The 27981-nt window shown below is 60.0% G+C and overlaps 1 protein-coding gene across 7 annotated transcripts; it reads left to right on the top strand.

Annotated features, from left to right (window-relative positions):
* The first annotated feature begins 297 nt into the window (after nucleotides 1-297).
* On the top strand, nucleotides 298-27968 carry PDE4DIP (phosphodiesterase 4D interacting protein). 7 transcript variants are annotated; one of them, XM_084291066.1, is made up of 41 exons: nucleotides 298-556; nucleotides 1134-1210; nucleotides 2251-2374; nucleotides 2451-2605; nucleotides 3270-3357; nucleotides 8416-8535; nucleotides 9994-10113; nucleotides 10355-10447; nucleotides 10555-10770; nucleotides 11225-11383; nucleotides 11733-11846; nucleotides 12060-12197; nucleotides 12461-12640; nucleotides 12906-13100; nucleotides 13910-14053; nucleotides 15138-15213; nucleotides 15759-15841; nucleotides 16019-16135; nucleotides 16680-16817; nucleotides 17076-17188; nucleotides 17842-17969; nucleotides 21107-21198; nucleotides 21287-21417; nucleotides 21503-21818; nucleotides 21894-22065; nucleotides 22174-22290; nucleotides 22375-22849; nucleotides 23046-23281; nucleotides 23502-23553; nucleotides 23769-23986; nucleotides 24147-24365; nucleotides 24860-25081; nucleotides 25207-25338; nucleotides 25472-25591; nucleotides 25694-25871; nucleotides 25942-26066; nucleotides 26195-26284; nucleotides 26393-26913; nucleotides 26982-27120; nucleotides 27215-27261; nucleotides 27452-27968. In XM_084291066.1, the coding sequence occupies exons 1-41, from the start codon at nucleotides 416-418 to the stop codon at nucleotides 27482-27484; spliced, it is 6354 nt and encodes a 2117-aa protein (XP_084147192.1). In that variant the 5' UTR covers nucleotides 298-415; the 3' UTR covers nucleotides 27485-27968. The 7 variants fall into 7 exon arrangements, with proteins under 7 accessions (XP_084147192.1, XP_084147188.1, XP_084147189.1 ...); XM_084291067.1 differs by lacking the exons at nucleotides 298-556; nucleotides 1134-1210; nucleotides 2251-2374; nucleotides 2451-2605; nucleotides 3270-3357 and adding an exon at nucleotides 4024-5374 and having other exon boundaries at nucleotides 21897-22065; nucleotides 26393-26550; nucleotides 26776-26913; XM_084291064.1 differs by lacking the exons at nucleotides 298-556; nucleotides 1134-1210; nucleotides 2251-2374; nucleotides 2451-2605; nucleotides 3270-3357 and adding an exon at nucleotides 4025-5374 and having other exon boundaries at nucleotides 26393-26550; nucleotides 26776-26913.
* The last annotated feature ends 13 nt before the right edge of the window (nucleotides 27969-27981 follow it).

The raw sequence follows: 27981 nt of genomic DNA, 5'->3' as shown, positions 1-27981 counted from the left end.
CAGACGTGTCCCCTCCGGGACCTAGAGGAGGGTCCCCTCGCCCAGACGCAGACCCTGCGGGATTTCGAGAAGGTGACCACCTCTGGGGTCCTGGGTGTGCGTGTAGGATGCGTGCGTCAGCCCCAGCATGGGCAGGAGGGGACGGGGACCCCCCCGGTGCCGTCCCCGTCCCCGTGGGGCGCCGCGCTCCCCCTCGCCGCCCTCCTGGCTGACGGCCGGGGGCCGCCCGGGGCTCGGGTTTCACCACTTGTCTGTCCCCGCCGGGTTCCTCAAATAGCACCGGGAGGAGGAAAAAAAAGGAAAGGGGCCGTGGCGGGGGCACCCGTCACCGAGCTGCGGGTGGGCAGGGAGCGGCCGTGGCCCCGGCGCCGCCATGTGAGGGGTGCCGGGATGTGCCCCCCATGGAGCGCCGGCCATGGCTAACGGGTACCGCACGCTGTCCCAGCACCTCAACGACCTCAAAAAGGAGAATTTCAGCCTCAAACTCCGCATCTACTTCCTGGAGGAGCGCGTGCAGCAGAAGGGCGAGGGCAGCCGGGACGATGTCTACCGGCGGGTGAGCGCGCCCACGGGGACGGGGATGGGGACGGGGATGGGGATGGGGATGGGGATGGGGACGGGGTGCTGCTCCGTCCTGGATTTCCCCCCAGTGCTGTCCTTTTGTCAGGAGAGGGTTGATGGGGAGGAGATGGGGACAGGGACACGCAGCCGTCGGCACAGGACAGGGACACCGGGAGGGCACCGGGCACAGCAGCAGGGCTGGGGGGAGTTTGCTTCTTGCTGCCTATGACCAGAGCAGGGAGAAGGACGGGGAGGGCAGGATCTGCCCCGCTGGTGGTAGAAATCCTGGTGCCCCCAGCACATGCTGGTGGGGAGCTGGCTTTATAAATAACCCAGCTGCTTTTCCAGCTGTCCTGGGTGGGTGGGCTCGGCCACATGGAGCCCCCAGTGCTACCGAGCGTCCGCAGTGCAGCAGAGGGGCCAAGAGCACCCAAAAACCTGCTGTGGGGCAGGGGCTGTGCCCCTGCTCTGCCTTCGATGGGCACAGGGAGCTGTGTGGGGCTGGGGGGTGCTTCCCCAGCACCTTGGGGTGAGTGTGCACGGGGTCACCCTGCGTCCCTCCGACCCCACAGAACATCGAGCTGAAGGTGGAGGTGGAGAGCCTGAAGCGGGAGCTGCGGGAGAAGCAGCAGGCACTGGACAAAACCTGGTGAGGCGCGGGGACGAGAACGGGGGGGCGGCCAGCGCGGCTCCGCTTACGGCCCCAGTGCCAGCCAAAAATAAAGGGTAGCACCTGTCGGCTGGGGGACGTCAGGAGCCCTGCTGGGTCCCTGCTAAGGGTGCTGCGTCCTGCCATGGAGTGCCAAACTATGCCGTGCTGTGCCGTGCTGTGCCGTGCCATGTTGTACTGTGCCGTGCCATACTGTGCCATGCCATGTAATGCTGTGCCATACCATGCTGTGCCGTGTTGTGCCATACTGTTCTGTGCCATACCATGTAACTACGTGCCATAATGTGCCGTGCCATGCCATTCCATGCCATGTAATGCTGTGCCATACTATACTATGCTGTGCCTTGCCATATAATGCTGTGCCTTGCCATATAATGCTGTGCCATACCATGTTGTGCTGTGCCATGCCATGCCATGTAATGCTGTGCCATACCATACCATGACGTGACGTGCAGTGCCATGCCATATAACACTGTGCCATAGCATGCTGCGCCTTGCCATATAATGCTGTGCCATACCATGTTGTGCCATACCATACCATGCCATGCCGTGTCTTGCCATATAACGCTGTGCCATAGCATGCCATGCTGTGCCATATAACGCTGTGCCATACCACGCAATGCCATGCCATATAACACTGTGGCATACCATGCCATGCCATATAACACTGTGCCATACCATGCTGTGCCATATAATGCTGTGCCATACCATGCCATGCCTGTAACGCTGTGCCATACCATGCCGTGCCATATAACACTGTGCCATACCACGCTGTGTTATACCATATCATGTCGTGCCATGCTGTGCCTTGCCATATAACACTGTGCCATACCATGCCATGCCATATAACGCTGTGCCATACCATGCCATGCCGTGCCATATAACACTGTGCCATACCATGCCATGCCGTGCCATGTAACGCTGTGCCATACCATGCCATGCCATGTAATGCTGTGCCATGCCATGCCATGCCGTGCCATGTAACGCTGTGCCATACCATGCCGTGCCGTGCCTGGCAGGGTGGCCGCGGAGAGCCAGTCGAACCGCAGCGAGGCCGCGCTCCGGCAGCACTATGAGGAGCGGCAGCGGGAGTCGGAGCACGTCTACGAGCTGCTGGAGAACAAGATCCAGCTCCTGCAGGAGGTGAGCGCCGGGGGCCGCGGTGGGGCCGGTGCTGGGGGCCGGTGCCGCTCCCCGGGGCTCACCCGGTGCCGTGCAGGAGGCCAGGCTGGCCAGGAGCGAGGCGGAGCAGGCCACCGCGCTGGCCAAGGCCGAGGCACAGCGGTGCCAGGAGCTGGCGGCCAGGCTGAAGGAGGCTGCGAGGGCGCAGGGGGACAGCGGGAGCGGCGACGGCCGCCACGACGCGGCACGGAGGTGGGTGTCATGTCCGACCTCGGGTCCCGCGGCCCCTCACAAGCCCCGCAGGGTGCTGAGCATCCCATTAGGGTCCTGAGCATCCCACTAGGGTGCTGAGTAACCTCAGGGGATGGTGCTGAGCACCTCGGGGATAGCACTGAGCACCTCAGGGGTGGCACTGAGCACCCAGGAGATGGCATTGAGCACCTCAGGGATGGTGCTGAGCGCCCTGGGGTGGCGTTGAGCACCTCAGGGGTGGCGCTGAGCACCCTGAGGATGGCTCTGAGCACCTGAGGGGTGGCGTTGAGCACCTCAGGGGTGGCACTGAGCACCTCAGGAATGGCACCAAGCACCTTGGGGGTGGCACTGAGCACCTGGGGGGTGACATTGAGCACCTGTGGGGTGACATTGAGCACCCAGGGGTGGCACCGAGCACCCTGAGGATGGCACTGAGCACCTCAGGGATGGCACTGAGCTCCCAGGGGTGGCACTGAGCACCCTGAGGATGGCACTGAGCACCTCAGGGGTGGCACTGAGCTCCCAGGGGTGGCACTGAGCACCCTGAGGATGGCACTGAGCACCTCAGGGGTGGCACTGAGCTCCCAGGGGTGGCACTGAGCACCCTGAGGATGGCACTGAGCACCTCAGGGATGGCGCTGAGCACCCCTGCCACCCCTCACAGGAGCCTTGAGGAGCCCAGTGGGGACCCAGCCGCCAGCCACCAGCTCGCGGGGACGCTGCCGGACCAGAATCTCGGCCTGGAGCAGCAGGTGGGCACTGTTGGCTGCGGTGGTGGCGGTGCCATGCCCGCTGTCGCGATATCGCCCGGTCTCTGTCGCCGACATCGGGCCGGGCCGGGCGGACTACAACTCCCGGCAGCCCCCGCGGGCGTGGCGCGGGCGCGGCACCGCCCGCCAGCCGCCATCTTGAAATGTGAGCCAGAAGCCGGGCGCCGCCGTGGCAGCAGCATCGGGGGTGGCAGAAGGGGAGGAGGAGGAGCGGGGCTGGGGCACGGCACTGCGAGGAGATACGGGGGGTCTGTGGGGAGATAGGGCGTGTATGAGAGGAGATAGGGGGCTGTGTGGGGATACGGGGTGTTTGTGAGGGGATACAGGGGGCTGTGAGGGGATACGGGGGGGCTGTGAGGGGATACGGGGGGGCTGTGAGGGGATACGGGGGGGCTGTGAGGGGATACGGGGGCTGTGAGAGGATACGGGGGCTGTGAGGGGAAACTGGGGGTCTGTGAGGAGATAGGGGGCATTTGTGAGGAGATAGGGGTCTGTGAGGGTAAACTGGGTGATTGTGAAGGGATACAGGGGGTCTGTGAGGGGAAACTGGGAGTCTGTGAGGAGAAACTGGGGGTCTGAGGAGAAACTGGGGGTCTGAGGAGAAACTGGGGTCTGTGAGGAGAGGGGACAGCCTTGGGCTGAGGTGGAGGGGATGGCGTAGGGCAGGAGGGCCCCGTGGTGCCAGGAGGCCCAGTGTGTGGCCCCCTCCCTGACGAGGGCGGCTGCGAGGTGCTGGGGGGCTCGGGGTGAGGGAGCGGAGCCCCGGGGGATGCGCTGAGGGAGCCGGAGAGGCCCAGGGAAGGTCCTGGAGAGCCCCCAGCAGCAGGCGTGGTGCCGGTCAGGAGGGAGGATGAAGGAAACGTGCCGGATTTGTGCTCGGGAGCTGTGCGGCAACCAGCGGCGATGGATCTTCCACACGGCGGCCAAGCTCAACCTGCAGGTGCTGCTGTCCCACGTGCTGGGCAGGGAGCTGTGCCGGGATGGCAAAGCCGAGTTCGCTTGCAGCAAGTGTGCCTTCATGCTGGACCGCATCTACAGGTTCGACACGGTCATCGCCCGCATCGAAGCCCTCTCCATCGAGCGCCTGCAGAAGCTGCTGCTGGAGAAGGACCGCCTCAAGTTCTGCATCGCCAGCATGTACCGCAGGAACAACGACGACTCCGGCGCGGATGACAGAGCCGGGGACGGGACTGTGGACCTCTCTAACCTGCCCGACGTGCGGTATGCCGCCCTCCTGCAGGAGGACTTTGCTTATTCTGGGTACGAGTACTGGACGGAGCAAGACGAGCACGGCCTGGAGCCCCACAGCTGCCACGCTTCGGAGGGAGCGAGCAACCGCCCGCGGCGCTGCCGTGGCTGCGCGGCGCTGCGCGTGGCCGATGCCGACTACGAAGCCATCTGCAAAGTGCCGCGGAAGGTGGCCAGAAGCATCTCCTGCGGGCTGTCCGGCCGCTGGTCGGCCAGCATGGGCAACGAGGAGTCCTCCGTGTGCGACACGGCGGAGTCTGCCAGTGCCAGAGGGCCGGTGGATGGGGAGAGCATGGAGGAGGGCACGCCCGCGTCCTCCGTGGAGTCCCTGGACACGACGGTGGAGGCCGGCCCGCTGCAGCAGAAGGAGGAAGATGTGGATAAGGGGGCGAAGGGGAACGGCAGATGTGAGGATCTGGCAGAGGACCGCGTGACCCCCAGCTCGTCGCTGAGCGGGAACAGGCTGGAGCTGGCCCTCAGCTTGATCAAGGGGTTAGACTACAAGCCCGTCCAGAGCCCGCGGGGCAGCAGGCTGCCTGTTCCCGTCAGGTCCAGCCTGCCCCCTCCCAAGCTCAGCCGGGACTTGGCAGATGGAAGTGCTGCTGGTGGCTTAGCCTATGCCGGTTCTGGGTTCCTGACCGCAGAAAGAAAATCCCTGTCCAGGGCTTCTTTGGGGCTTCCCTTGGAGCTTTCTGAGCTGCAGGAGCTGTGGGACGACCTCTGTGAGGATTATATGCCGCTGCGGGTACAGGTAGAGGTCATGGTGCCGCCGTTCGACTGAGCGGCGTCCCTGCAGCTCGCCTCTCGAGGCCATTCGGCATTCTTCCGTGCTGAGATAACGCAGATAGCCACGTGTAGCTGAACCAGGGGCTAAGAATAGGCAGCTCGGTCCTTTTTAGGTGTGCTCTGTTTCTCCCCTGTCATTCTCCTGTCATCTGTTTCCTCTTTGTGCTCAGGGAAATCAGCCTGCCCTCCCTTCCTCCCTCAGCTCCCCCTGCGACTGCAGTGTGCTGGCTGGATCTAAGGTCTCCTCATGCTTTCTCACTCTCTGCTGAGAAAATCCCCATTTTCACTTCACCTTTCTCTTTTAGTGGATTTTTTTTACCCACTACTGAAGGGACAACGTCAAGCTGCTGGGCGCGTGTTTTCTTTGTCCCCTGGTAGTGGCACAGTGTCAGCAACGCCTGCCTCTGCAGATCAGGCTTCCAGCCCGCCTAGCGTGCAGATCTGCGGCGCGTGCCCTGAGGAGAAGGTGTTTTCCTCGCAGGTGGCTGTAGGGTTGGTGCTCTCCATAATTGGTTTATTTTCCGAGCCTTTGAAAGGATTCATCAATTAACAGCAGCTGTTGCGGAGAGGCAACAAACGCCCCCGCCTTCGCAGGGCATCTTGCTGCCGGTACCTGCCTGGCTGGTAGTCCTCACGTTGCTCTGGGTTGTCCCTGTTTTGCTGGCTTTAATGAAATCTTCATTAGCATGCAGTCAAAAAGCTGAACTTGTAACTCCCTTGCTGCTTTCCTTCATGAATAGAAGGCCTCAGTCAGCTTCAATTCAGGACCAGCCGTGTCAGGCTAATTGCATCCACATTAGCGGCCTTAGTGCCGCCTAATTCTCTAGGTAGCCTCAGGGATTAGAAACGGGCTTGTTTATTTCTATGGCAACTGTCGCCGTGCTGAATTACGCTCCCCATTCGGCGAGTGCTGCTTGCTGGCCCAGCTGCTCGTCCTGGGAAACCCAGCAGAAAATTGCTAGGGTGGAGCACAGAGTGCTTAAAATCAGATTTTCCTCCGATGCGCAAAAGCTTCGTGTTTCTAGCTGGTGAAGGAAGACAAAAGGCAGGGTGTAACTGCTGCTCCTGTGTGCCGTGGGGCTTGCTGCTCCTTTTCACTGCTAGGGAGGGATCGGAGCAGGAAAATGGGCTTTCTTGTACCAAAATGTGGCACAGTCAGCGTGGTGTGCTCGCAGCTTCCCTCTGCATCACGCTTTGCCATTCTGGCCTCGGTGCTGCTCTGGAGGAGCTTTTCTAGCCTCCAGCCTCTGCCACCGAGCCGTCCCTGCCAGGGATTCATCCTGCTGTGTGTTTCACTGCCCATTTTTTGCCGTGGCAGCAGCAGCTGCTGAGCAGAGCCTGCCCTAAGGGCAGAGCTCTTAATTGTTTGGAGGGCTTTAACAGCAGAAAGGGGAAGCTGGATGCTGCTGGTTAACAAAATGATTCTCATGTGCTTCTTTCTACAGACAACATTCTTAAAAAGAGAAATCTCAAAGTCAGGTACTGCAGCCCAGTGATTCACACGCATAAATGCCTTTCTGATAACGTGAAGGGAACGTATAGGACCACAGTTCCCTTATCATTTTTTGGAAGCTGCAGTCTCCTTTAAACTGGCTCCCGTAATTTACGATGACCAAGAGCAATCTGGTGCCTGGGGCAGGTCATCTCTTCGATACCATCTTCCTGAGCCAGCAGATCTTCCCTTTCACCACCACAGCTCCAGGAAGACGCCACCAAACCCAGCCTCCATCAGATGTGCTCTTACAGCTGCCTCGGCCGCCAGCACAGCACCAAGGGAGGCGTTGCCCTGCTGACAGCCCCTCTTTTGCCCACTGTTTGGTGCAGATGTGAGCTTGGCAGGCCTCGACAATGCAGTGCTTGTTGTTGTTATCATTATTTTCTGAAGAAGCGTTCTGTTTCACGTAGCGTGCGCTGACATTGCTGGAGCTGTGCTGAGGAGAGGGCACTGAGGAGAGATTTTTCAGTTAAAATGCTGATGTAGGGTGAAAAAAAAATGGGGAGCCACACTCTGCGTGGTGAGAGATGGCTGCGCTGAGGCACGAGGGAGGAGGCAGCTTGGGCTTTGGGACTTTGGACTCTGGAGCTTGCTTTGCCTTTCCCCTCCCAGCTTTTAGCTGTTTGCAGGTTGTGTGGTTTATTTTTCCTTGGAATTTGCAAATGGAGAGGAAAGGGTGGTGGTGGTTTTTATTTCCCCCTCCTGCCTCTCTGTGTTTTCTTTTCATCAGCCTTCTTCCAACATATTTACTGTGGGGGAGATTCTAGCAGCTCTCCCTGTCTGAAGCCTCCTGGTTGGGCAAAGCCAGGATTATTTGCCGTGGCTGGTTAGGGTTTTACTGAAATCTTAACAAAACAGGAGGATAAAGAGGAGCTGCTGGTGTCCAGGAGCACTCGATGAGCCCATGGGTGGCTCCGTTTGGATGCTGCTGTAAGCAGTTACCAGCTTTTTGGGCAGGAGACAGAAAAACAGTGAGAAGGGCTGACAGGGGATTAGCGTGTGCTCAGCCAGCAGGCCGTTCCCGTTCCCAGTATGTGGGTACGTCTCGTGAATGAGCTCTCAGCTGTGGCACCAAGCTGGCTACAGCTCATGGAGCTGAAGGGAACCACGGCTCGGTGCTGGCTCTGTTTGTCTGGAGCTGCTAGCGGGGCACACAGGAGCCAGGGAGGTTCCAGGGATGCGGTTTGGGTGTGAGGAGCAGATCTGTCGTCAGCCTGCAGACGGTGGTTAGAGCCAGACACGCGCTGGGCTCGTGGTAAGGGAGTGAGGAGAGGCAGAGCAGGAGCAGAGCCTCGGGGCAGCGGGGAGCTGCTGGCAGGTCAGGCCGGGAGCAGCCAGGAGCCAACCTGCCACCCAGGAGAAGGGAGATGCAGGCAGCACGCTCCTCTGGAGGCACACAGGCCCAGAAGGGCGTGTTTAAGCCCACGCTGCAAGGTCTGTGAGGGCTGGCAAACAAAACAGAAGCCGCTGCAGGGCTTGAGCCATTTCTCTCCTACTTTTTTTTTCCTCAGAATCTACAAGATGATCGTCAGCAGCCAGCTCCAGGTGACCCCGCAGCCGAGGAGCACGCGTCCGATCTGCGTGCCACAGAGCTGCAGGGCAAAATCCAGCAACTGGAAGCTACCAACCAGGTATTTCTGTGTGTACGGCAGGCTCACGAGGCACAGAATTTTCCCCTGGCTCTTGGATTTGCATGGGCTGAGCAGGAGAGAAGGGCACCTGCCTTCTTAGACAGCTGCCTGCTTTTTCTTTTTTCTTTTTGCAAACATTAAGGGAGATAAGCACAGAGAGGGGTGCTGCTTTCATTTAGCTTTAATGGCCCTAATGAGTTTGCTAGAAAAGCCAAGTTGTCTTGAAACACATCAAATTTAGCATGTTGCAAGGGGTAAGATGTTCCTTCTTATGCTCTTGAACTCTCAGGTAAATTATATCCTCTGGGAAAACAGATTAAATGGGAGTAAACAAACAAAAACAATTTAAAAAAACCACAAACACCATTGGAATGGGATGTTTATTTATAATGTGGGGACATTGTAAGCTGTTGGTGCTGCCTGGTCCACAGAGGTTGACAGAGAAATAAAAGGTGTAGTTAATGCAGCTGAAGTGTTTAAAGGTTTTAGGGGGAGTGTCTCTAGAGAAGAGATAACATCATGAGTGTGTAAACTAATGAATAACAAGAAGAGATCATATGGCAGCAGCAGCTTTTTAAGAAACCGAGGCTTGATTCAGTTCCAGGGAAGATGCTTATCATCTTAAGACTAACAATACCAACAAGCAGTTGCTTAAATACACAAATTACATTGCTCCTATTCATCGTGGTGAAAGCAGAGCATCCTGAAACTGTTAGCGATAACGTCACTCTCGTTAGGTAAAAATGTCTCGGGCAGAAGTTTCTCAGGTTGGAAATCAGAGACAGGTTAGTGAGGAGTTCCCCTTTGCTCTGCAGCCGTGCTGTTGGCGTCCTGGCACGCTTTAGGTTCCTTTGTGCTGGAGCCAGGAGGCTGGATAAGCCTCTGATCTGATCAAATGTGGAATCGTTCCAACCAGCAGTTGCTGCAGCAGTGCCTGGGTGATGGAAGGAGGCAGGAAGAGAAGGGGCTGCAAGGTGGGAAAGGTGCAGCTGCAATGTTGTGGGGGACCCCAGAAGCAAAAGGCACAGTTTTTGGACTGTACAGCTTCTCCTCGTGGGGTGCTGTGGTTTGTTGTTGTTGTGCAGACCTACTGGGAAATGTTTGTGCTGAAGCAGCTCTTCCTTCTTAAGGGAACTAGGAATTAGGAAGGGTGCTGGGCAACGCTGTCCCACGGTATGTGGGAGGCAGCCCGATCTGTGAACCCGAGCACAGAGCCTCCACCCTGCACATGCAGGCTGCATTGCAGGGACTAGAGGCACTGAGAGAGGCTTGTGCAGGAACAGCAGAGGTTGTTTATTCACTGGTCTCCACCCAGCTCAAACTGTATTTACAGGCTCTAGAGGGTGGCTTGTTTATCTTGACCTGGTGAATGCCTGGGCTGTAGGGACTTGAGCCAGGGTGTTTATATATAGCATTAATTAGGCAGGATAGACAAAACAACATCTTTTTCGTGTGCAGTTGTTCCAGGAAAAGCTGAATGAACTGAATGTTGAGTTAAAATCTGCCCAAGAAACATCGCAGAGACAAGACCGGACGATTCAGAGTCTGAACGAGGCCCTGAAGAGCAAGGAGAGTGAGGTAATAGGATTGGACGGGCGGGGTGGCGCTCACTGAAAGAGAAGCGTGCTAACCCTGTAAGCAGCCACTGGAAAGAAATGCGTAAGCCATCGCTGTGCATCCTGGAGCTCGTGAAATCATTTCTTGCGAAGGTCTTACTGTTGTGTGGCGCTGCTGTGTCATAACTGTGCTGGAGGCTAGGAATTGGGAGGGTTTGTGCTTAGCTGGCCGCTGACTGGGCTTCCCACCCTTTGTCTCGCAGACAGAAGAGCTGTACCACGTCATCGAAGGGCAGAATGAGACCATGGCCAAGCTGCGGGACATGCTGCACAGAAGCCAGCTGGGACAGTTGCAGGTACGTGCTGGGAAAGCCCAAAACACATCAGGTTTGGTTCTGCAGGGATCCTGAGTTTTAAATCCTTCTTACGAAGTGAATCCCAAGTTTCTCTGTTTTCTTTTCAGATGTCAGAGAGCCCGCCCTCGACTCAGGAGCAGCAGGCGGCACTGCTGGACCTTCAGAACACGCTCTTCTGCACCCAGCTGGAGGTGCAGAAACTGAAGAGAGCTCAGCGCCAGAAAGAGCACCAGCTGGCTGAAGCCAGGAGGGCAGCCCAGCTCCTGGAGACCACGGTGCACGAGGAAGAGCAGCAGAAAGAGGCAACCTGGAAACACAACCAGGTATGACAAGCACTCAGCCTGGAACTCTCTGGGGTTGCAGGGGGTTAAGAAGCATCAGTGCTTTGCTCCCATTCATCGTTTCTGCCTGCACCAGCCTGGTCCCTGTCTCAAATGTGTCAGGGGGGATTCTCCAGCCTCCTGTCTGAGGAGTTGGAATCAACAAAGGCGCTTGTGCAAATGTCCATCTCCTCTTGCAGTGTTACAGAGCTAACCTCTGCTGCTGCAGGCTAGCTGTGATTGCCTGTAAGCTCTGCCTGTGGCCAGAGCACGGCATTTAGATGGATTTCCTGGGAAGAGAAATAAAACCAACTGTATTGCTGTGGAAGAGGATTTTGAGATGTGAAAGCATTGCAGGGCGTTTCAGGCTGCTCCCACGCTCCTTGTTGCTCTCAGCTCCTTCAGGTTGGTCTGCTCTTCGCCGGTCTGTTGAGGGCTGAATGTTTTTCTCTCGCAGGAGCTGCGTGCTGTGGTGCAGCAGCTGCAGGCGGAGCTGCAGGACAAGGCTCAGCAGATCCAGGCCGTGCAGTGGGAGAAGCGCCGCGAGCTGCAGGCGCAGGAGCAGAGAGTTCAGTGTTTGAGTCAGCACCTGGCTCGCAAGGAACAGCTGCTGCAGGTGAGATGCAGGAAGACCTCAACTGAGCACGATCAGCCAGGGCCCCTGCTCCTCTCTCCCTTGGTATTTAGAGATGCAAAATCAGTCGGTAGCTTTCTTATGTGCCCCTCAAAGAAAATGAAAGAAATACTTCTACGTTTCCAAGGTGAGGAATGAGGTGCGGGTGTCCAAAGGCCTCAGCTCGCATAAAAGCCTGGTGAGCCCTGACAGGCACAGACAGATGCTAAAATTCTTATACCCATCAACATAGGGTCTCGTAATTAGCACGGAGTTTTCTGTGCTGCTGTGTTTGTATTTGTTTTTCCTGGACTGCCAGTTGTAGTAGTGTGTGTGTGTAACACTTCTTTAGGAATCGAGGGAACTTCTGCAGTGCCAGCAAAGCTTGGGCAGGAGCCCCGCAGCCATGGATACCATGCTGGAGAAGCTGCAGCAGCGAGTCAGTGACAGGGATGCTGCTCTGGAGGTGAGCACAGGTGACATCTCCCCGGCTTCTCTGCTCAGTCTTTGAGCTGAGCCCAGGCCAACCATGTATTCTGCGTGCTCTTCTTGGCTCAGCCTTCCAGAGGAGCCCTCTGAAAGGCAGAGCTGAGGTGCCCCATGCAGAAAGGGGCCCTGCAGAGCCCTTCTCCCCCATCCTGAGCATTTCCATCTTCATTTTTCCTTCTTCTCACCCTAGCGAGCAGTAGACGAGAAGTTCTCTGCCCTGGAGAAGAAGGAGCAAGAGCTGCAACAGCTCCGTCTCTCGATAAGAGAGCGTGGAGGCGACCTGGAGAGGCTGCGCAGCGTCCTGTCCAGCAATGAGGCCACCATCCACGTGAGTGCTTGTGCCCGTTGGGTCCCGTTTGGCTGTGGTGTGGAGCAAAAATGAATCCTTGGGTGAATGCTCCGACTGTGGCTGGGGAGAGAGGGTGCTGGGGCTTGGCTTCCTCTGTCCCCGTGTGCTGGGCGAGTTTCTGGGTCACTCGTGTTTCTGGGCTGGGTGTAGAGGTGAGTGTGGTGCCTGGAGAGGGTATGTGTGGTTTTGTTCGGGATAAAGTCCCTGTCCCTGCTTGAGCTGCTTCTGTTCTCTCTCCTCAGAGCCTGGAGAGCCTCCTGAAAGCCAAAACCCTGGAACTGGAGCAGGCGTCAGCAACCTGCCAAAACCTCCGCTGGCTCAAGGAGGAGATGGAGGCCAAGTCGTGCAGCAGGCAGAAGGAGCAGGAGGGGATCATCCAGCAGCTGCAGACGTGCCTGCACGACAGGAACAAGGAGGTGGAGGTGAGGCCTTGGCTTCATCTTCCAAGCCTTCAGCCGGTTTGTCTGCAGAGAGAACGCTCCCAGGCCACGGCCTCCTGGCTGCCTGCCTCAGGAGAGCACCTCAACCTGTGCCCATGCCTTGGCTGGCTGCTTTCAGCACTGCTAAATCCCTGTCCTTGCTTAGACACCGCCTCATCCAGGCTGAAGAGCTTTTCTTCCCCAAAACAGGTTGCAGCTTGTTGGTGGCGATGTCTCTCCATCTCTCCTTCTCTTTCCTGTTGTTCAGGAGCTCACAGCAACTCTGCTCTGCAAGCTGGGCCCAGGGCAGAGCGAGGTGGCCGAGGAGCTGTGCGTGCGTCTCCAGCGCAAGGAAAAAATGCTGCAGGACCTCCTCAGCGACAGGAACCGCCAGGCGATGGAGCACGACGCCGAGATCCGGGAGCTGCTGCAGGCCATGAGCACCAAGGAGCAGTGGAGCAGAGTGAGTTTTGCACAGCGCTGTGGTGTGGGTGGCTTTGCTTCGTGTTCAGCAAACGGAAACTGCTCTCTGGCTGCTGTTGGTGTTGCCTGGCTGGAGCTGCTGAGTATTTGAGAGCCACCAAAGTGCTGGTAGGTCGGTCCCAACAGCCCACGTGGGAGCAGCTGTGAGAGGGGAGCTCCTGGAGCAGCATTCGGCTGCCAGGTCCCTCAGTAAGCGGGCAGGGCAGGCCCGGGTGCTGTCGGGTGTGTGGAGGGGCTGCTTCATGTAACTGTTACCAGACCAGGAGGAAAGATTGTTTCTTGTGCAGCTCTGAAGGCTGAGGAGGTTCTGCTCATTGCCTTTCGACTTAGACTTGAGCCAAACTATTGCATGATCCTGGGCATGTAGGAGCTGCGGCTCTTGAAGTGGAATTTACTCCTCCTCCTGCACACTGGATATGATTCGGTGTTAGCTGCAATACTTTACATTGAGTTTCCTTCCCTAAAAAGGGGGCTGAAAGGCAAACTCCATCGCTTTGTCTCTCCTTTGCCTCTTTTTCCTCCTGAATGGGGTGAGGGAAACCAAGGGACTTGTTCCTTTGCAAGGCTGAGCCCTGCTGCAGCCACCTGGCGAGCAGAGGCGAGGGGGCTGCAGTGGGATCACTGCGAGTGGGCAGCAGCATTAGCTCCTGGGCTGTTTGCAGAACCCTTCTGCTCCCAAACAACAGATAAATATTGAGATATTTTTATTTAGTCTCTAAGAAAGGTGAGGGATGGGGATGCAGCTCCTGGTCACAGCCTTTCCTTTCCCTTTTTTCCCTGCTCAATCAGACGGCTACCGAGAAGATGGCCCACGCCTTGGCTGAAAGGAGCTGCGAGTTACAGCTCCTGCGCCAGCACCTGCTGGGAAAGGAGCCCCTCAGGACCCAGTCGGCTGGTAGCAGTCTGCTGAAGCAGGACAAACAGCCCCTGCAGGTAAGAGTCATGTGCTGTGTTTTTTTTTTGTTTGTTTTTTTGTTTTTTTTGTTTTTTTGCCTGTGGCTCCAGAGAGAGCTCGTTGCTGTGGGAGGAACTGGGCGAGAGGAGTGCCACAGAATGGTAGCGCTGAAAGTGGGATTAGGGAAGAGGCATCCTGGAGGAGGATGAGAAGAAACTGAGGAGCAGAAACGTTGCCTGGATGCTCTGATGTTGATTCACCGGCCTCTGTCACTCCGTGCCTCCTTCTGTTTGGATCAGGCAGTGTGTGGGTCCTCGGGGCGCTTGTGAGGATGAAAGAAATGCACCCTCTGACCTTCCAGCACTCACCCCGTCCTTCCTTGGGCTGGGCCATGCTGCTGCATTGTAATCCCCTCCCTGACATTGTCACATTCTGGAGGGGACAAGGGAGCTAATTTTAGATCCCCACTAATTCTTGGCAGAGCCTGCTGGGTGTTTGCTGTCTCTTCCACAATTGGAGTTGGTATTTTTAAAGCAGCTTTGCTAAAAACCCCTCGGAGGCTGAGCACAGCTCTAAGGCCACATATGCCCTGCTCCAGCTAGAGCAGCTGTTAATGGTTTAATGGTGAATGTCAGTTTGCAGCTGCTTAAAAACCTTCAACAGGTGGCTCACTTCTATTCCCAGGATGAAAGTGAGCCCTGGAGACCTCCAGAGATGTGCTTTTGGGCCAAGCTCTGTGTTTTCCTTCCTGCATAGTCCCTCTGGGCTGCGTCCTTGGATGAAGACAAAGGTCTACCTAGAGTCCAGTTGAAAGATGCTTGCTGCAGCTGAGTGAAACCTGTTTAATCCTTACCATAAAAAGAAGCTCACTGCCAGCAACCTCTTAGGGAAAACAAACAAACAAAAACAAAGCACAAGGCCAGAGCCCTGTTGCCCAACCATCCAGCTTACAGGTTGGGTGCAACTCTCTTGTCCCCACTGTCAGGCCAGTCCCTCTTCGTTGCTTTGTCACATTTCAGAGGCATCAACGAAGCAGCTTTGCTGCAGTCTGAGAGTCCTGGGGAAGCTGCAGGTGCTGGGTTTCCTGTAAAGATGTAAATCTAGAGGCTTTTGTGTTTTCAGGAAATGCTGCAGAGAGCTTGTGGAGCTACAGCCCCTGCCGGACCCCCACCGGGGGACAGCTGCCTGACAGAGGGAGGTGGGTGAAAGCTTCTTTCAAAGTCCTCCAACATGACCAGGGATTTTTGCTGAGCAGGGAAGCATGGTTACGTGAAACTGTCAGAGAGTAGGGAGTTTGGAGCAAGTGGGTGTTTGGGAATAAAGCTGTGCCTCCCCTTTGGGTGCTGGTTCAGGAATGTCTCGGGGGTGGGAGTGTAAAAAAGAGGCTGGTGTTGGGTTTGAGGTGAGATGCTTCAATTCAAGAGCCGTCCAGGGAAGGGGGGGTTGACTTTGTGGTTCAGGCAGGGATGAGAAAGGTGCAGCTGGTTTGGGTTTTGCCTTGGGGTCAGGACACTTGGACTTGGCCAGGGTGGAGGCAGCAGGCCTGGGCTGTCGCTGTTGTCCTGGGCTGCTGTTTAAGAGTCGGGAAGGGAAGGAGAGTGTTGGGTAAGAGGCAGCGTGGTGGGAAGCACGAGCATCGTGGAGCTGTCTGACCAAAGAGAGGGATTGTGTCTTACCTGAGGTCAGCGGGAGCAGCGGGCACAAAGTGACCCTGCCGTAACCTGGCTGTCTTTGCACTCACAGCATCACCAGCAGAGCTGGAGAAGGATCTTGTTAACGCCAAAGAAGAGCTGGAGCTAATGGCAAAGAAGGAAAGGGAAAGCAGGGTGAGCTGGGGTTTAAGTCTGTGTTGGTTTCCCTTGCCTATGGGGACCCTTGGGTGCCCTTCCCTGGAGATTTTGACCCCCCTACCATGAGGGTGCCCCCAGTAAGAGATGGGGCAGCAGCTTGCTTTGGGGTTTTGGCTTTTTGAAGTTTTTCACAGCCTCCTCTTCTGTCCTTAGCGGGAGCTCGCTGCTCTCCAGTCTGTTGTGGCCACGCAGGAGGAAGAGCTGCAGGTGCAGGCCTCTGACATGGAGTCCCTGACCAGGACCATCCAGATCAAAGAGGACCTCATCAAGGTGAGATAACGTGCCCTGCTGGGCCAGCTCCTTCTGCAAAGGCTGCAGAGAATCCCTTCTTTCCTCACATCTGTCCCTCAACGTCACTCTGTTCCACTGAACGGTAAGATATCAGGAACCAAGCTGCAGGCTTGCTGTGGTAGCTGTGTCTGGGTACCTCTGCTAAAGCAAGGGGTCTCTTCAGAGCAACGTGGGCATCTGTTCGGGGATGGGATTGCTTCTGCTTTGCCTGCATCCCTCCTTCTTGGACCAGAAGGCAAGGACCCCAAACCCCAAGAGGGCCGTTATGTAGCTTCTTGCTCCTCGTGTACCAAAAACCCTTCTTCAAGAGTACTTCAGACAGAACGTGCTGTGTCCCTTCTCAATTCTTGCCCCAGGCAGTTGTCTGTGTTTAATTCACACTGGGTGCACTGGCATTTTTTAGGCCTGGGTCTTCGCTAACACTGGAAACTTTGGGTAATGTGTTCCAGGGAGGGTTAGAAAGCTCCAGCTGTCCTTGTTATTGATCCCGTCCCCCCTGATCCCTCCTGCTCTTGGTTTTCAGGATCTGCAGATGCAGCTGGTGGATCCTGAAGAAATTCCAGCCGTGGAAAGGCTGACGCAAGAAGTGCTGGTGCTGCGGGAGAAAGTGGCTGTAGCGGAGTCACGGGGACAAGAGGCTACTGGAAGCAGAAAGCAGCAGGTAGCGTGCCCTGCGGGGCGAGTCTGGGTGTGTTGGTATTTTTTTGCTGATGCTCAGTTACAGGGCTGCTTCTCAGCCTCAGGACATGCTGAGGGGAGTTTGTTCTTGTCTTTTGTGTGGGGTGATGCTGCTTACCTTGATCCCTTTGATGTGAGATGTTGGTACATCGGGAAGGAGGAGCCCCCGTTCCTCTGGGGGCAGCAAGGTGCCTCCATGGATGTGTCTGAGCGTTGCATCTCGTCTCTCCTCTCTGAGCAGTTGTTACTGATGCTGGAAGGGCTGGTGGCTGAAAGGAATCGGCTGAACGAGGCTCTCCAGGCAGAGAGGCAGCTCTACAGCAGCCTGGTGAAGTTCCACACGCACCCAGACAGGTAAGCGAGGCTGCCACGGCTCTGCTTGGCTGCTGGGGCACGTGGGGGTGGTCTCTGGGGCAACCCCCAAGGCACCGATTGTTGGGAGACCAGATTTTAGGCTGCCTTCCTCTAAAGATGCATTTAAATTCTACCCAACCTCCCCACGTTGCCATGTTCAGGCCCTGGGATTTCCATCCCTGTTGCCTGCTTTGCTCAGCGTCTCACCCCCCTTTGGCCACCTTTCCGAGGCTGCTTTCCCTGCCCAATTCCCACCAACTGTTGGGTCGAGAAGCGCCCGGACAGATCTCTATCCAGGCGGTCGTCCCACAGTGGTGTGGGGCCTGCATTCTTTGTCCTCCACACTAATCCCCTGCCCTTCACGGGCCTGCAGCCTTGGGGATATTTGAGCTACCTGCCAGCAAGAGCAGCACGTAAGCGGAGTGCTTGGGTAAGTACCGAAGAACAGCTGTGCCTAGGAGCCCCCTGCCGCAGCCTGGAGCCTTTTTTGGGGATGGCTGTGCTGCGGGGAGGCCGAGAGGTGAGGCAGGAGGTGTCCAAGACCCTGCGGGAGCGTGCAGGGCCTGTGCCTGGAGTGAGAGGAATCCCCAGGCGGAGGGGCCGATTTGCGCGCGTGCTGCAGCCTGTCTAACCCTCTTCCCTTGGCCGCTCAGCGCTGCGAGAGACCGCGCTCTGCAGGTGGAGCTGGAGGGGGTCCAGGAGCTGCGGGGCCAGCTGGAAGAAGCTCTCGGAAGAAGCTTGGAGCGTTTGAGCAGGCTGGAGACGCAGGGCGCCATAGGAGGTGGGGAACAGGAGCGTGTGAGAGTCCTCCCCCAGCATGCCTTCTGAGCACTGGCGCTCGCCCGCCTGCCACGGAAACGGTTCACTAACCGAGCCAGCCTGTCTCACTGACTCTGGGAGGGTTGCTTTGGGACTTTAGTAACGGTACGCTAGAACCGGGGCAGGGCTTGTCGTCTCCTTTTTTTTTTTTTTTGTTTTTTTTTTTTGTTTTGAGCTGCTTTGGAAACGGCGATCAGTGCAATCCACCCGTGTCCTCGTGTATGTTCCTGTCCGACTCACCCCGGTGGCCACTGATGTATTTGCACATTCGAATCATTCCATTTTAGTTGATTTCCTTCTACTTCCCCTTCCTCCTCCCCCGTGGGCCAAATAAAGATTCCCTTTCTCCGAAGGAAACACCAGATGTTCTCTATCATCTCCCAAGTGCATGAGTGTGAATTTTTGTACCTCCCTCCCCGCTTTTCTACCCAGTGACATCCCCGGCTTGGGTCGATGGCTGCAGGTACAAAAGGAGAAGGTGTCTGTGGAGCAGTGGGTGCCAGAGCAGCTGGGAATGGCTGCAGACACAGTGGCACTTGCCTGGAGCTCTTTTGCAAGCCTTTGAGTGTAGGACCAATGATTCGTTTTGTGCTCAGACCAAATCCTAATCCACCACTGATGATTTTACTGATATTTTTCTTGTTTGTTTGCTTATTGACTGTGAGTTGTCTCACCCCGGCTTGCAAGTGCCCTTGCAGGAGATCTTCCTTCTGGTTTTTGTTTTTGGACAGATGGTTGGGGGTGCCTGAGCCCGGAGTCTGGGCTGGTCTGCTCCCGTACGTCCCTGTGCATGTCTCACACACAGGTTCCACGTGCCCGTAGCTTTTCTAGGACATCTTTCACCTCCTCAGGGAGGGTTGGTGCTGATGTAAGAACTGCACAGCAATAGCAGCAGCTTTCCTAAGGATGTGACTCCCCAGTACAGAGGGGAATGGATTCAGTCACCTCCCAAGGTGGCAAGAGCAAATTTTGTACCTCTCTGGGCATCGCTGTTTCTGCTTGCTGGGGAAGCTGAACCCGGAGCAGGTGGAGCAGAAGAGCTCCATCCTGCTGGGCTGTGCCATCGGGCCCTGCCTGCTCTGCTGCACGTCTCCTTGTGCCCGCCTCACACACCGTGTACCCCCAGTGCCTTACAGCCCTGCTGAGACCTTCCCTTCCCGGGCTGGGGCAGGGCCAGGAGGCAGCACGGCGCTCCCTTCCCTGCGAGACGAGTCCAGCAGCCCTGTGTGGGACAGCTGGTGCTGCCGGGCAGCTCTCCTCCTTGGTTAGCCTTTCCTCTCGTGTTTCATCTCATTCCCTTCCTCTCGCTTCTCTGTGTAGCACCATCTCCTCTTTTTCCTTCTGCATCTGCCTTTGTAGGAGCCTTTTGTGTCCCTGTCCTTATCTTCCCCCCTTCCCTCCTCCATCCTGGCTCTGATGCCCGTCTCTCTGGGGAGCCCAGGGCCCCGTGCAGGCTGCCTGGCCCTGGCTGGTGCTCTGCGAGTGCTCTGGCAGCTCCCCTCTCTTGCCTTTTGCTCAGCTCTGTCCCTGCCCTCTGCTGACATCCCTGACACTAAGTGCCCTCAGAGCGTCCCAAACTTTCTGCTCTGTTCTGCAGGGCTTTGTTTCATCCCTCTTTTGCTCTTTTGCCCCACAGAAAGGTGAGCCTGAACATCCCGTGCCTGAGGGCCCCCTCTCAAACTGTGCTGTCTCAGAGCTTTCTGTGGAGCTCTTTCCTTTCTCTCTTAATTTCTCTGGAGCCCTTACTTCTCCTCCCCTGTTCCGAAGTGCCTGGTTGTTTCCAGCACAGCCAATGCACCCAGGGGCTGTTCTGCACCTGGGGGATACGTGCACTTTTCAAGCCATGCAGCTAATTCCCTTCAAGCTAGGCACGAGAGACACAGGAGTCTGAGACGAGCAGCGCTCAGCTGGCATCTCATCCCTTTTCCTGGCAGTACCCCAGCACTGAGCAGCCTGTCACCTTCAATTTGCACCCTGGCTGCTGCTGCGGAGGGTTCAAGCACTCAGTGAGCTCCAGCACCAACCTCCTCATCTTCCCTTTTTTTATGTTTATTATTTTTTTAAACTCCTTTTTGTGCCTCAGCCCTGAAGCTGTGGGTGACGGTGAGGAGCAGGGGGCCGGGTGCTGGCGGAGAGGTGATTCTCCAGCGTCCCCAAAGCCTCTGTGCTGGCTCCTCCCCTGCTCCAGCACATCCTGCAGCCTTTGTGCTGCGTCCCTTTTCCCTTCGCAGCTCCCCACGGAGCTGGGTGGCGTGTCCCCGGCCAGCTTTGTGTCCCGGGGGGGTCCCAGGGCTGTGCTTTGCCTGTGCTGAGTGCCACCCACAGCTTCCCTGGGATGCTGCTGCCCCTTCCAGCTGCCTCTACTCATTTTGGGTGCCCGGCCTCGCCCCCAGGGCACGGCACCTTCAGGTTTGGCATCTCCCCTGCTTTCCCCTGCTCAGCCCCAGCCCTGATGGCGCTGGCTCTGCCCTTGGCTTGAGCTCCCGCAGGGCTTGAGGGGGCTGCAAAATGTGGCTCTGGGACCTGCCCAGGCTCTGCTCTCCCTGACCCGAACCGTCCCAGCCCAGGGCTCCTGAACCTGAGAGGAGCAGGCTGGGACCTGCAGCTGGGGGGGAGGAAGGTGCAAGGGGCTGAGCTGCCCAGAGAACGGGGTGAGCCTTCATTTGGGGCCAGGAGCAGAGCAGAAAAGCGTGTCCCTGCTTGGGTCTGCGGGGCAGGGTGGGCCACAGCCCCCTGCCCACCCCACATACTACGGGACACGAGCTTCCTTTTAGCTCTTGGGGCAGGGAAATGCATGGGGTGGGCACCTGCAGCCCCGTGGGGTGGGAGCAGCACTGGGGAGGTTTTCTGCACCAGGAGGTGGTGGCTACGGCTTGGGATGTCACCACGGCACGAGGGGCAGTGCCACAAGCTTGAGGTGCCATGGATGTGGACGGGGCAGCCAGGGGACAGCAGGCTCCAGGGATGGAAGGGACACCTCGGTCCCCCCGGGAGCACCCCAGTGCCAGGCACCTGCCCCGGTGGCCTTGCCGGAGAGGTGGGGACAGAGCCAGTGCTGTGCTGTCACCGCTCTGAGCACCCCACTGTGCTGTGTCCTAGGTCAGGCCGTAGGGACAGACGGGGACGATGCCAGCACCGACTTCGCCAGCGGCATCGAGGAGGAGGTGGCTCGCAGCGCCGCGACCCAGCACGTAAGTTGGGGTGTGCAGCACCGGGAAGAGGGGCTGTGGGGCCACGCATCGCGCTGTGCCCCGTCACCCTCTGCCTCTGTCCCTCTAGAACAGCCCCCGGGTCACCAAGGAGAGCAGGGGCACCGAGAAGGTGACGCCAGGGCTGCGGGCAGAAGAGGAGCTGCGGGAGCTGAAGGCGCAGCTGGAGGAAGCCGGCTTCTCCTCCGTGTCCCACATCAGGCAAGAGCCCCGCGGGGTGGGAGCAGGTGGGTGGTGGTGGCCCCAAGGGGATCCTCACGCCCCTCACGGTGCCGTGTGCTGCCAGGAAGGCGATGCTGAGCCTGTGCCTGGAGAACGCGGAGCTGAAGGAGCGGATGGGCGAAGCCACGTCGCTGCTGGAGAGTGGGGAGCAGGAGGAGGCCGGGCTGGGGGGCTCCGCGTCACCTGAGCCCCGCAGGACGCAGCGCAAGGGTCGTGGTGGCCTCGGGGAGCGCCAGGCTGGTGGCAGCGGGGACAGCCAGGGGCTCGCAGCGGAGAGGGGAGCCGTGCCCACCAAGCGCCCCGCGCTGGAGGCGCGGAGCCGGGACGACGCGCCCAAGAGACCCTGCCCCAGTGCCCCTGGCGGAGGGGACGGGAGCCACGTGAGTGCTGCGGGGAGCGGGATGGGGACGGGGACGGAGGTCTGGGGGAGCTCACAGCCCCGTTTCTCTTTCCAGCAGGAGGAGGGCACGGCCCCAGGCGGGGGCTGGCCGGGGCTGGGCGCGGAGCTGCGCTCTCAGGTGGCGCAGGGGCAGAAGCAGTGCCAGGAGCTGCAGGACAAGCTGGCCGCCTCGGAGGCCACGGTGCGGGCGCAGGCGGAGCAGCTGGAGAAGTATCACGTCCTGCTCCGTGAGTAGTGGGGTGGGAGGGATGGGGGGGTCTGTGCCAAACCTGGCATGCCCCGTGCGTGCATCCAGCCTGGGGGGGGGCACCCTGAGCTGACGGGGTGCCCGGCAGGTGAACCCCACGCCCAGCAGCTCAGCAAGCAAGTGCAGGTGGACTTCCAGGACCTGGGCTACGAGACCTGCGGGCGAAGCGAGACCGAAGTGGACCGGGATGAGACCACCAGTCCTGGTGAGGAAAGCTGGGGGCTTTGGGGACCCCGCGCCTCGCCTGTATGGCACGGAAAAGTGACACCGTGCCCTGTCCCCCCTGCAGAGTGCGAGGAGCCGGACGTGTTCAGCGAGCCCAGCCTGGGCGAGGAGCTGGGGTCCCCGTGCCGCCTGGGGGTACCCAGGGCGGGCAAGGCTGCCCTGAAAGCCACGTCCCCTCCCGACGTGGGAGCCCTGTGCCAGCACATCAAGGACCTCAAGGCGCAGCTGCTGAACGCCAACAAGGTGATCCAGAGCCTGCAGCGCCGGGCCCGCTCCGTCTCCGTCACCAGCGGCTACACCTCGGGCACCGAGCGGCCCCCGCCGGGCCCCGCCGCCTTGGCCTCGCCGTCCCACAGCCTGACCGATGAGGACGAGGGCTGGCAGTCGGACGGCCGTGGCACCCTCTGCCCGCCCGCCCCGTGGGCACAGCACGACCTGGAGCAGCTGGTGCAGCGCGTGGCTCTCCTCGAGGCACAGCTGCCCGCCACCAAGCCCGGAGGGGGTTTTCCTAAGGAGCTGCAATCTGCTGCGTGGCCGGGGTATGGATGGGGAAGAATGGGGCCAGAGGGGGTTCTGTGGGGTTTTCTAGGGGTTGTCCAAGGTGGTGGCTTCTTGTTGTGTGCTCTACCCACAGCCAGGCTCTCAGGGACACCCCCATGGCATCCTGTCCATGCCGGGTTACCCAGAGGGGTGTCAGGCAGCCCCGTGACCCCCCTGTTTTCCAATCCCCCCCAGGAAATACAACTCGCTGATCCAAGCTCAGGCCCGGGAGCTCTCCCACCTGCGGCAGACGCTGCGGGAGGGCCGCGGGGTGAGCCGCAGCCTGGCCCAGCGCCTGCGTGACGCCCTGAGGTCCTTCGAGGAGCTCCTCCGTGGGACTGACATCGATTACTACCTGGGCCAGGGCTTCCGGGAGCAGCTGGCACAGGGCAGGCAGCTGGCCGAGAGGCTCAGCGACAAGCTGGGCACCAGTAAGCGCCTTTGGGGCGGGTGCTGGGGTGTAATGGGGCGTGCTGGGGTGGAAAGGGATGCTTTAATGGGTGCTGTGAAGGGCTGGGACCGTTTGGACACCCTGTGCTTTATGGGTTACCTGCTCTGAGCTGGGCTGTCCTGCGAGGGCTCTGTTTGGGGTCCAGGCAGCCTGGGGTATGGGGACGCTGACCGGTTCATACCTGGCTTGTTTTTTTTCAGGAGATCGACAGGATGGGGAGGATAAATCCAGCCACGAGCTCCTGGCACTGAGGTACCTGCTGCTAGGGAGCTCTGGGGGGAGGACCTGCTCTGCAGGAGCACCCTGGGCTGCTCTGTCACTGCTCTCAGGGGTTCCAGGGTGCTCCGGGTGGGCGTCCTGGGGCTGCCTCTCTGGGTTTGGCACCCTGGGCTGCCATGCAGCACGGGTGGAAAGTCGGGGTGTCATGCTGGAGCGAGCGCAGCCCCAGCGATGCCCCGTCCCCGCAGGCTCAGCCGGGAGCTCCAGGAGAAGGAGAAGGTGATCGAGAGCCTGGAGGCGAAGCTGCAGGAGCGCTGCGAGTCCCCAGGCAGCAGCCGCCCGCCCTCCGAGTCGTCCCGCTCTGCCACCAGCGCCTCCTTCGTGTCCGACGCGCTGGAGCCCTGCTCCGACGGTGACGCAGCCAGCGAGTGCAGCCAGTGCCACGAGGAGCCCGCCCGGCTCACAGGTACCACGGGGGGCCACGACCATGGGCTGGGGATGTGCAGCACCCGGATCCCTGCTGCAGTGGGCACCCGTGTGGCTCAGCACCTCGGGGAGGACAGGACCCCTCCCAAATTGAGCCAGAGCTGCGTTAACACCTCTCTCCCTCTCTCTCCTGTCTCTAGGCCTTCACTTTGACTCCTTGTCCAAACCCGTTAGTGCCCCCCTGCCTGCACTGACCCCGGGGCTGTCCCCATTCCTGCCCACGGGGCTCCCCCCGCCCGTGGCCCCCGCGCTGCTGGGCTGCTGCGGGGCCCCCGCCTGCTCCCTGGCCGAGGCGCAGCAGGAGCTGCAGGTGCTCCGGAGGCAGCTGGGAGAAAGGGAGCGCCTGCCTCCTGCACAGGGTTGGTGCCGCCTGCCCTGCGTGCTGCATGGCCCCCCCGACCCCCTCTGCCCTGCCCTGGTCCTTCTCCTGCTCCCTGGGGCCACTGCTTCGAGGCCAGATCCCAATATTTTGGCTAGGGGATGACGGGGACGTGGCTCTCCTGCACCAAGGGGTGGGGTGGGTGGGATGGGCACAGCCTGAGGCAGCACTGGCAAGTGGTGCGGGTGCCTGGGCTCCACGGGGGAGGGTTGGTGTGGTTAGGTGTTGTGTAGGGGCAGGGCTGAGACCCCACAACTCAATTCATGTAATCGGTGCGTGCCGGGAGAACCCCTGCTCTTTGGGGTGAACGGGTTTGAGCAGGGCAGGAGCCAGGCAGTGGGGCTGGGGACGGGGACAGCGGGCTGCACAGCTGGGCATAGCAAGGAGGCCGTGGCAGGAGGGTTTGTTACCCCTGTTCTTCCTCCCTGCTCACTGCTCTCCTCCTCCTCACCCTTTTGCCCTGTGTGCATGCAGGTGTGACTCTCCCCGTGCCAACAGCCAAGCCCACAGCCTCGCTGGGACCCTTCGGAGAGGGCGGCAAACCCACAGCCTCGCTCTGCCAGCACGGCGCCCTGCAGAGCCTGGCCAAGGCGCCCGGGGCCAGTGACACCCGTGTCCCCTGGGACGTGCCAGCTCCCGGCCTGCCCCTTACCGGGGCGCTGCCTTCGGGGTACCCGTCCAGCCAGAAGCTAACAGGTACGCTCCTTGGGGGCAGCCCGGGTGGAAAAGGGAGGAGGCGCAGCCCCAGGAGGGCTGTGGGGATGGCACGGGGCAGGCGGCGCGGCCATCCCTGCCCTGAGACGTCTCCCTGGCTGCGTCAGGGGCAGACCTGCTGGAGGAGCACTTGGTGGAGATCCGCAGCCTGCGGCAGCGCCTGGAGGAGTCCATCTGCACCAACGACCGGCTCCGGGAGCAGCTGGAGCGCCGCCTGGCCTCTACCGGCAAGGCCAGCGGTGCGGGGCTGCAGCTGGGCCAACGGGGTGGGGTGGCAGGCTTTGCACGCCCCCATGGCACGGGGAAAAGCCCTCGGGCCCTGCGTGGCGCGGTGCTGCGGAAGAGGGGCTCAGCACCCGTCCCCCGTTGCAGGTTTGCCCGGCGATGTGTTCGCCCAGGGGCCGGAGCTGGGGCTGCAGCTGAGCGGGGAGAACCGGGCGCTGCGCGAGGACAACCAGAGCCTGCGGCTGCAGTGCGACCGCCTCTCCCGAGGTAGGGCTGGGACAAACCCCTCGGGGGCTGAGTCCCCCCGTGGGGTCACCCCGCTCGCTGAATGGGGTGTTGGTGACGTCCCCGTGTGCTCCGTGTCCCCAGAGCTGGCACGGGTGCAGGAGGCGCTCCTGGCCGCCTGCTCCCGGGTGCGGGAGGCTGAAGCAGAGCTGGGCCAGAGGCGCGGGGAGCAGCGCAGGCTGGCGGAGGAGCTCAGCAAGCAGCAGGAGAGCATCCGGCAGCTGCGGGACGAGCGGCTGGCTCTGCAGGAGGACAACAACAGGTAAGGTTTGGGGCCGGCGGGGCTGGGTGGCGTGCGGGTGGCTCCAGACCCACGTGGCACCTTTCTGCAGGCTGCAGCACACGGTGACGCTCCTGCAGCAGCAGGGTGATGAGCACCGCCTGCTCCTGCAGGCCCTGCGCACGGAGCTGCACGTCTACCAGAGCCTTCCTGGCCCCGCTGCTGAGCCCCGTGCAGGTACAGGGCCCGTGCACAGCTCACCCAGCTCGGGGTGCCTGTCCCAGCCCTGTCACGGCAGCAAGGAGGGAGGGAAGGCCCCCAGCAGCCCCAGGCAGGGAGCCCCAGTCTGTTGCTTCTTGTTCCAGGCTGCTTCCCGTCCCCTCCAGTGCGGGATGTTGGCACCAGCTCAGCAGCTTTCTCCCCACCACCCTCTAAGCCATCGGTGCAGGTGGACGGTAAGCACTGCTGCTGAGACCGAGAAACTCGTGGCACACTTTCTGAGAGGGCAAAGCCAAGCCCCGAGGAGGGCCGCAGGGGTCCTCACCCCGCTCTGCTCTCCCCAGAGACGCTCGGGGCAGACCCAGCGGTGAGGAGGAGCGAGGGACCGACGGGGGCTCACGTTGTGGGCCGCCTGGACACCTACCGCTCCCTGGAGCAGCGCATCCTGGAGGGAAAGGCGCTGGCCCGCGAGCTGACGTGTGCGACGCACCCGGGAAAGGAGGTAAAGCGTGGGCAGGACGGGGCTGGAGCAAGGAGCGAGGCTCCGTCTGCACCACGGATAAATCGGGCTGCTGGCAGCCAGGCAAGGTGGCACTGCGGGGCATTTAGGGCAGGATCTTTGCAGCACGGGGTCCCTGTAGCGGGCACGAGTGTGCTCAAAGCATATTGGAGGGGATCCAGCCCGGGGTGCCCCAGCAGCAGCCACTCCTGCACCCTTCTCCCACAGGTGCCGGGGTACGCGGGCACGGGACAGCTGTGGGGCAGCGCCAGCACCCTGCAGCACGTGCTGGAGGAGTGTGCCTCTCTCCTCACCGCCTTCTGGAGCACCGTGCTGCCCGTCAGCCCTGCCCAGCACCAGGGCAAGGTGAGCACCGTGCTGGGCGCTGGGATGGGGCCGGGTGCGCGCCGCTCACGGCCCCCGTCTCGTCCCAGGAGCAGGCTTTGCAGGGCGAGATCGCGGCGCTGCGTGCCCAGCTCCGTGAGAAGGACGATGCCCTGCAGAGCACGGCCGAGCGGCTCCGCGGCATGGCCCGGCTCAAGGACAGCATGGAGCAGTTCATCGTCAGCCAGCGTAGGTGGCATGGCCAAGTTGGCCCCGTTCCTGCTTTATGGGGTCGATCCGTGGTGCGGGGACCTCACTGACCCTGTCCCCTTCTCCCTGGCAGTGACCAGGACTCACGGCGTGCTGCGCAAGGCCAGGACCAACCTGGAGGTGAGTCTGCCCTGGCCACCAGGACAAAGCGGGGTGCCCTCGCCCTGGGGACGGGCGTGGATGTGGGACTGCTGGCTGTCCCCACCCTCTGCGTCCCTGTCCTCATCCCCCAAGAGCCCCCTACAGAGTGTTGACCCCACTGTTGCCCTGCTGGCCAGCTGAGCACTCACCACGTGTGTTCCCTCGCCAGGTGAAGGCCCAGCAGGCCCTGCCCGTCGCGTGAGCCCCCGGCGGGGTGGGAGCGATGTCCCCGGCCACACCACGGCCCGCCAGCCACCGAGCCGTGCCGCCTCCAAGGGCTGGAGCAGACAGGGCTCAGAGGTGCCCGGCGCTGCCCCAAAACCAGGCACTGTGCAGTGGGTTTGGGGCAGCGCCGGGCGTCGCCTTCCCTCCGTTCGCCTTTGCTTGGCGTCGCAGCAGCAGCTGCTGGCTTGGGCTTTGCCTGCCCCACGCTTCTGCGTGTGCTCCCTCCCACCCGTGGGGTGTCACAGCCCTCCGGCCATGGGACTCGGTCCCACCCGTACCCCTGCTGCACGCTGCCCCTGCTCGTGGCTGTTTGTATATAGAGACAGGTACAGGTACGGATATCGGAGCTGCGTCCCAGGGGCTCCCCGGGCGTGCCGGGGCCCCGGCGCGGGAGGAAGATGTAAGAAATGTCGTGTTCTGTCCAGCGGCTTCAGAGTCCCCAATAAAGCTTTCCTGCGGGTCCTGGTGTTTCTG

The sequence above is a fragment of the Netta rufina genome (assembly GCF_964035555.1).
Source record: "Netta rufina genome assembly, chromosome: 8".
NCBI lineage: Eukaryota > Metazoa > Chordata > Aves > Anseriformes > Anatidae > Netta > Netta rufina.
Note: the sequence above shows the minus strand (reverse complement) of the source record. Positions and strands in the feature narration are given on the sequence as shown.

What these genes read in the sequence shown, in the direction of transcription:
- PDE4DIP (XM_084291061.1), top strand. Translation starts at nt 4,226, where the DNA reads ATGAAGGAAACGTGCCGGATTTGTGCTCGGGAGCTGTGCGGCAACCAG. An exon ending in CCAAGGAGCAGTGGAGCAGA is followed by an intron (nt 13,101 to 13,909) that starts GTGAGTTTTGCA and finishes CTGCTCAATCAG; the next exon opens with ACGGCTACCGAGAAGATGGC. An exon ending in GGAGCCCGCCCGGCTCACAG is followed by an intron (nt 23,987 to 24,146) that starts GTACCACGGGGG and finishes TCCTGTCTCTAG; the next exon opens with GCCTTCACTTTGACTCCTTG.